At 49.4% G+C, this 7,420-nt stretch overlaps 1 protein-coding gene across 1 annotated transcript; it reads right to left on the reverse strand.

Annotated features, from left to right (window-relative positions):
* Positions 1-783: 783 nt before the first annotated feature.
* ID4 (inhibitor of DNA binding 4, HLH protein) lies at positions 784-4,228 on the reverse strand. Its single transcript, XM_027524520.1, has 3 exons — positions 3,324-4,228; positions 2,863-2,921; positions 784-2,300 (listed from the first exon to the last, which is right to left on the reverse strand). The coding sequence occupies exons 1-2, from the start codon at positions 3,771-3,773 to the stop codon at positions 2,877-2,879; spliced, it is 495 nt and encodes a 164-aa protein (XP_027380321.1). The 5' UTR covers positions 3,774-4,228; the 3' UTR covers positions 784-2,300; positions 2,863-2,876.
* Between the last annotated feature and the right edge of the window lie 3,192 nt (positions 4,229-7,420).

The following is a 7,420-nucleotide window of genomic DNA, read 5'->3' on the forward strand; positions in this document are numbered from 1 at the left end:
GTTAGGCCTGACAAATGCCTAACTCCAACCAACAGAGCACATGTGACTTGCTTCCTACTGAAATTAAGCTGCCAAATAAAAAGGAGGGATTGTCCCCTTTCTTAATAACAAAGAATGCAATCGTTAGAATTCTTCAGACTTGGAATTCCAGCAGTGTTCTTGTGTTTTCCTCGATGTGTGACAAGAATGAATAATATAAAAAATAAAAATAAACCTCATCTAAACAAGTGGTCCTTTGACTTTGTAAGTCTCAACATCAAATACATCAAATTCTAAAAATACCTAAGACCAGTGAAATGTCAAAGCTGAGGGGGTAACATGATGGAGATAGGGGACAGATTTTTAAAAATCTTTACATTTTTTGGAATCTATCAGCATTAACTTTGTTCATTTCTGTTGAGATATTGCCATTTCAACCGACTACTAGAGGCCATATTTCATATTCATATAAATATTTGACTTTGACCTCATAAAAAGTCCCTTGGGTTTGTAATACTTTTATTCTTGTATAAGCTGAAACAAATCCTTTCCTTTTAAAAATCAAACAGACCACGTTACACACACAGTTGACTAACTATTTACAAAGCACCCAATTAAATCCTACTTAATTCTCTCTCACTCTAAAAATTCCATCTAACTGGTGTGTAGAGCACTGATCACATTAAATGTATAATGTTCACAAGCCCTGACAGTCCTATCTAACCCAGAATATACTACGTTCCTTCAAGAGAAAAGAAAGTCTTAAAAATAAGTGTTAAGGTTTTGAAGAAATGAGACCAGAAATCACGGTACAAGACAGATAAATCTACTTTAATATTCACATGTAAAAGTTACACATCACAAGAGATTGGACAGTAGTTTAGCAGTTAACTAACATAGCTATAGTGAAAATCATTTTTATAAAAAAATAATCTAGATGCGGTCATCAGAATTTTTGGTCTACTTAAGTTAATGTTTGAAGATCGACTTTTATCCCTGCTTGAAGGATTTGCCATTATGCCTTAAAATTTTTTTTTTCTCCCACTGTTGCCTATTAATATTCTTTGGAGGAAGGAAAGCAGAAAGTGTTCATTGCCAAGAGTTTGTCCTTTGGTAGCAAGCAGAGAACATTTTTCATTTCTATGATTTAAATAATCTGTACAGACATGAAACTCAGTGACATTAAGCTTTAGTGTAAAATGAAGAATGATAAGCATTTTTCCACTTTGATAAAACAGTAGATTTCATAAACTCATCAGGATCCAAGCATTTCCCCATCCCGTAAGCAAAATCATTCCGAATCCATCTTGACCTCCGTTAAAAAAGGAAAAACAAACACTTACTCTTTATATATTACACTATCAAACCCTGTACTTAAAAACTGATAAAGCGCATTTTCCACATGTAGGCTTCAAATACAAAGATTTAGATCTAGGTTAAAGAAAACACATTTGAATGGACTCAGAACAAGTTTATTTTGTGATTAAACATCTCATGCAGTCATGCAGGATCACTAGCTATAACTGTTACTTCCGAGTCTACAGGACACCAGGCAAAACAAAAACAAATTAAGAGCCAGACCAAACAGAAAAGACATTCAAGATTATCAAGAGCTCTTCAACTGAGCTGAAAAATAATTTTCCAAAAGAAATATTCCCACAGATTAAAAAAAAACACACACATAATATTTACAAAAAATATTTAATTAAAAATATCTTATAATTACAGTAGTCTATTAAAGCATATACTTTCTCACACTTATAGAGCATCTCTATATATACATGGTATGAAATGTCACTCAGTTATCTATACAATATGTAACATTCTTGCAGGGAACACAAAGTTCCCTGCCCCCGTATAAACATCTATTTTAAACAATAGATGTCAAAAAAAAAAAAAAAATATCTACAATGCTCTGGTATATTAGTAAAGCTTCAAAACAAAAATTGAGCTCCTTGGTCACAAAGTCGGTTTCTAACAGTCGGATTTACTCTTGATTCTTCTATTTATCAGTCCTGTCACACTTAAGCTTAAAAGTTTAACTGCACCTCCAAAAAACACAAAAATGTACAATTCACAGCGGTTATAAATGGGACAAAAGAGAATACGTATGTAGAATGTTTATGAACGTGCAAAAAAATTTTAACAAAGATGAAAAGTTTTATTTTTCTTCCCTCTCTCTTGGAATGACGAATGAAACGTTTCTAAGATTTTCTGATCTTTTTGTTATTTTTCCTTCCTCCGGTTGGCTTTTTCTCTAACTTCTGCTCTCTCCCCCTCCCTCTCTAGGGCTCCTGGCTCGGGCTCAGGCGGCCGCACACCTGTGGAAGAGCAATGAATAGAGGGGGTGTGTGAACCTTCCCGCTGCAGACTAACTGGCGCCACCGACCAAACTCAAGACATGCTTGATCAACAACCCAAAACAAACCACCGGGTCAGACTACACCCGCAGTCCGCCGCCCGGCCCGGCGCCGTGCAAGCAGTCGCGAGCCCCCGGGAAGCCCGCGCAGGGCACCCACTCCGGGGACCCTGCCTGCGTCCTCTTTCGTGGGTGTCAGACTGCACGGGGCGGGGGGGGGGGGGGTGCGGCGCATTGGGCCCCACGCCCACGAGGGTACCCTCACTTCGGCAAGGAGACCGGCCGATCACTGGGGGCGGCGGGGACACGAGCTGATCCGTCCCCCAGTTCTCGAAGCTAAGTACGGGTTCACTTACTAACTGGGTGGCAGAGAGAGGTGAATCTTCCTTGGGAATCTGCCCTCAGAAATGCTGGGGCGGGGGGTGGGGGGACGGCAAAGAACACCACTGTGCCTGACACCGGAAGGCCCTGGGGACGGGGTGTCTCTGGTGACCGGCCACCCGAGAAGGGAAACGCGCGCTCACCTGGGACGCGCGGCTCAGCGGCAGAGAATGCTGTCGCCCTGCTTGTTCACCGCGCCGGCCTGGAACAGCAACCGACACCGAGGGAAAGGTTAGCGGGCGCCCCCACCGCGCTCCTCCCGGTCTTCCTCATCGGTTCCCGGAACCCAGGCTGGCCCGCCGACGCATGCCCCGACCCCAGCCTGCAGCCCCAGGGGGAGACTCCTCTTCCCCGGGGGGGACATGGACTTGACAGCCCAGGAGGCGCCCAGCCCTGGTCCCCGCCCCGCGCGCCCACCCGGCCGGCCCCCAAGCTCGCTGCACCCAGCCCGCCGCCTGAGGCGGCGGCGGCCCCCGGAAAGAGCGGCAGGACGAACTGTCACTCTCCGCCGCCCCTGCCCCGGGGAAAGGGACCGCCCGCGTGCCTCCACCCGGCCGTCGCCTTCCCCGCGGACCCCCGCCGCATCCGCCCCGGGGCCTCTCACCGGGTCGGTGTTGAGCGCGGTGAGAGGGGTCCGCGGCGGCGCGGCCGGGCAGGTCCCGGCCGGGAGGTGCGGCGGCGCGGGCGGCGGCGGCTGCCTCAGCAGAGCCGGGTGCGTCTCCAGCGCCAGCTGCAGATCCAGGATGTAGTCGATAACGTGCTGCAGGAGCTCTACTTTGCTGACTTTCTTGTTGGGCGGGATGGTGGGCACCAGCCTCCGCAGGCGGCTGTAGCAGTCGTTCATATCGCACTGCAGGCACAGCGCCGGCTCGTCGGCCGCCGCCTCGGCCGCCTTGCAGCGCGCGGCCGCCGCCGCCGCGGCCGCGGCCGCCGAGCCGCCCAGGCTGTGGCCGTGCTCGGCCAGGCAGCGCAGCGCCAGCTCGCCACCGCCGCCGCCGCCGCAGCCCGACGGCGCCTTGCGGCCCGAGGGGCGCACCGGGCTCACCGCCTTCATCGCGCGCGCCCTGCGCCCTGAGCGAGCGGACCCGCTTGGGCGAGCGAGCGAGACAGGCAAGCTCCGACCCCCTCCCCTCGTCCGCGGCCGGCTCCTCTCCCCTCCGCGCCCCGCGCGCCCGCTCTGCGCTCGGGGCACCGGAAAGCTCTGGGCGATCGCGCGCCCAACAATTGACCGGAGAATCGCTCTGGGCGACAGCGGGCGACACTCGGCCGGGACCAAAAGGCAAGGAAAAAAAAAAAAAAAAATCAAAGGCGCCGGAAAGAAAGCAGCCCACCGGGCGCCCTAGTCACTCCCTTCGGACCTCCGACTACAGCCGGCCCGCCGCTGCGGCCGCACTCCCCCGGGCCCGAGGGGTCCCCCGCTCCTATCTCAGACTCACAACCGCACCTCCTCTCCGCTCCGGCCCGGCCCGCCGCGCAGCTGTATTTATAAGCCGCGCGCTCCGGGGGCGGGGCCAGAGCGCCGGCCGGGTCGCCGCGCGAGCGAAAGCGGAGTCCGGGCTGGGCTCCGGGGGGCGGGTGCGCGGAGGGAGGTGGCGAGGGCGGGGGCTCCGGGCGATGCCGGGGGGCGGGAGCCGGGCAACCCGAGTGGAGGGGTGGGCGGGGGGCCGGGAGTGCCCAGCCAATCAGGCGGACGGTGCCACCTCAGGGAATGACGCTCGGGCCAATGGGAAGGGCACTCCATTCCGTCAACGCCGTGGGTGGGGGCTCTGAGAACCGAGAGCTGGGTGGGAGTCGGGCCAGGGTGGTGTGTGCCCTAGGGAGGCGAAAAGAGAGGGAGAAGTTAATTGCGAAGAGCTGCGGGAATGTGCGGCTGGAATTCACTCTCCCCCCCGGCTTAGACGGTGGAGGGAGCGCCCGGGCCCTGCTCGAGGCTCTCCTGCCACTGCTAACAGCCTGGCGCCCGAGGACCGTCCACCACCCATCCCTCCATCCCTGGATTTCAGCGCCTTAAGAAGGACGCTGTTCTAGAAGGCACGTTCGTTCTCCTGTTTCCCCACTCCCGTTTCTTTCTTCAGCTTTTCCCAACTGCCGAAACCATAATGATGGAATGGAATGCGTAGCCTTTCCGTGCCTGTTTTTAAAACGTTAAAGCTTGAGGGGTGGGGGGTGGCGGGTGGGGAGGGGGAAATGGAAAAGAAGGCCGAATGCACATTTTTGGTGAAGGGACGTATAAATAAAACCGAGACGTCGTAGGGTTTTTCTTTTACCCATCTAGATGCAAAAGTGGGCTCAAGAAATGCAATTGCCTTGAACATTAAATTAGAGCACGTAAATATTAAAAATGCATGGGCACGGAGTATTTAAAATTCCACCATGACATATAATATTAATCCGTTTTATGTAAAATTCATACCTGTAACATAATGTAGGCCATTAATGCACTGCTTCACGTATGAGTCATCGTACCCCGCTTCAAATAAGATACTGAGACTGTCCAGTCTCCTCCTTTTGCAACGAAGTATTGAAATTCACACTTCGGTCCCAGTAGTCCTGCTTGGGCCCCATCCTGCAGAAAAGTCTGCTAATTAAAGACGTTCCTGTGTTAGATTTCTAATGGGAAAGCTGTCCTTCAGTGGCTCAAAACAAAACTGCACAGTGAACTTTTATAGGGCCTTGTGTGTACTCTGCAAGAAAAACTTGAGCCCTTCAGATAAGAAATGAGCGTGAAAACCCTGTCAATAGGGACATGAATTCTGTATGCCTTTAGCTTGCAAACCTCCCACCTTTAGACAAGCTAGGAGATGAATTAGCTCTAGAATTTTCTTAATTTATGTACCTTATATAAATAAGCACCTTCATTTTTATAGATAATTGAAAGAAAGGGACATGGACCTCATTTCTTCCTGTCTACCCTCTGTAAGGAAACCCTCCCTTCCTTCCCAGAACTGAAATACCTGAATCGGGCGGGAATTTTGTTTAGCCACGTGGGTACTTTATGACTATGGCTTTGCTGTTTCTCCAGAGTACATTCCTTTTTCCTGATGAAGTGAGGAGTGACTGTTTAATGCTGGTTTCACAGGGAGAGGCAATAGCCCTCCTTGCCCCTAAATCCTTATATGTTAAGATCTCTGATGTTTGTTTGGAAGTGAGTAACATTCTCATTTATTGATTCTTAATGTGCACAGCTAGATGGTCAGCATGCAATTATCAAATGCTACTGCTGGTAAGTCGCTTCCGTCGTGTCCGACTCTGTGCGACCCCATAGACGGCAGCCCACCAGGCTCCCCCGTCCCTGGGATTCTCCAGGCAAGAACACTGGAGTGGGTTGCCGTTTCCTTCTCCGATGCATGAAAGTGAAAAGTGAAAGTGAAGTCGCTCAGTCGTGTCTGACTCTTAGCAACCCCATGGACTGCAGCCTACCAGGCTCCTCCATCCTTGGGATTTTCCAGGCAAGAGTACTGGAGTGGGGTGCCATTGCCTTCTCCGAGAAAAGCAGAATTAGAAAACCCAAAAGAAGATTCGCTTCTAAATACAGGCATAGTTTTATAAATGCTTGAAAGTGTTAGCCATTCAGTGGTGCCTGACTCTTTTTGACGCCAGGGACTGTAGCCCTCCAGACTCCTGTCCATGGGATTTCCCAGGCAAGAATACTGGAGTGGGTTGCCATGCTCTCCTCCAGGGGATCTTCCCAACCTGGAGATTGAACCCGGGGTCTCTTGCATTGCAGGCAGATTCTTTACCATCCGAACCATCAGGAAAGTATAACTGATTAAATTGATATAAATAAACACAGAGTGAATATTGCCATTTTGGATAGAAAGCTGGGCAAGGGAACCCTTCTGGGTGCAAGTGATTCCCTTGGAGCCAATCACATCAGCAGATAATAATAATAAAAGGATCTACCTACAGATGTTTTGTTCCACTGATTTTTTTCTCTCTTTCTGAGAGTTTAAAAACTGCTCCTGAATTAAGAACCTATGATTTTTCTGTTTGAAAAAATTTGTGTGCTGATATGCCCAGGGTACCCTCACACTTCACAACTTTTCATATTCTAGGTTGATTAGAATTAAAATTTAAGTTTCAAATAGGTAACACTAAGGGACAATCATATCCATCTTTTTGAACCTGGTGAAATCTCCTGAAAGCCATGCCCTGGGTGTGGCAGGTGCCAAATACCGAAGTTTCAGGTTTTGTTGGGGTTGGTCTGTGTGTGACTGTCTTAAAGTCAGAGAGGCTGAGTGACTGTTGGACTCTAACGGGTAAGTTAAAGGAATGTACTCTGGCCACAGGATCAAGAACTCTCAGGAAAAATGTGATCTCCAGCTCTTAGCGCAGAGGGGGCAGAAATAGTCATTGTATTCTTCTTTGTGAAGGTGGAAAGGCAGCAAGACAGTAAAAAAAAAAAAAAAAAAAAAGTCAATCACAGTTCTACCTAAAACATTATACTGTTGAAAGGAGGGAGATATGCATCCTGAGCCTTTTGACCCAGGAAACTAGAAAGTACTAGGAGCTACGCAGTATCTGTTTTCGATTTTTAGACACAATCACTTATGTGACGTCAAAGCTAAAGTCTCCAAAGACTCCGGACACCGCTAGTTCAAAACAGAGTTTACTCAGCAATTGCCAGCTTCTGTAGCAACCTCACGAGCTATATTATTTCTGCCGGAAGTTCAGTTTCCCATGACTCTTCCCTTTCACTTC

The sequence above is a fragment of the Bos indicus x Bos taurus genome, chromosome 23, assembly GCF_003369695.1.
Source record: "Bos indicus x Bos taurus breed Angus x Brahman F1 hybrid chromosome 23, Bos_hybrid_MaternalHap_v2.0, whole genome shotgun sequence".
In the NCBI taxonomy this organism is placed as follows: Eukaryota; Metazoa; Chordata; class Mammalia; order Artiodactyla; family Bovidae; genus Bos; species Bos indicus x Bos taurus.

What these genes read in the sequence shown, in the direction of transcription:
- ID4 (XM_027524520.1), bottom strand. Translation starts at nt 3,773, where the DNA reads ATGAAGGCGGTGAGCCCGGTGCGCCCCTCGGGCCGCAAGGCGCCGTCG. An exon ending in CCGCGCTCAACACCGACCCG is followed by an intron (nt 2,922 to 3,323) that starts GTGAGAGGCCCC and finishes TTGCTGTTCCAG; the next exon opens with GCCGGCGCGGTGAACAAGCA.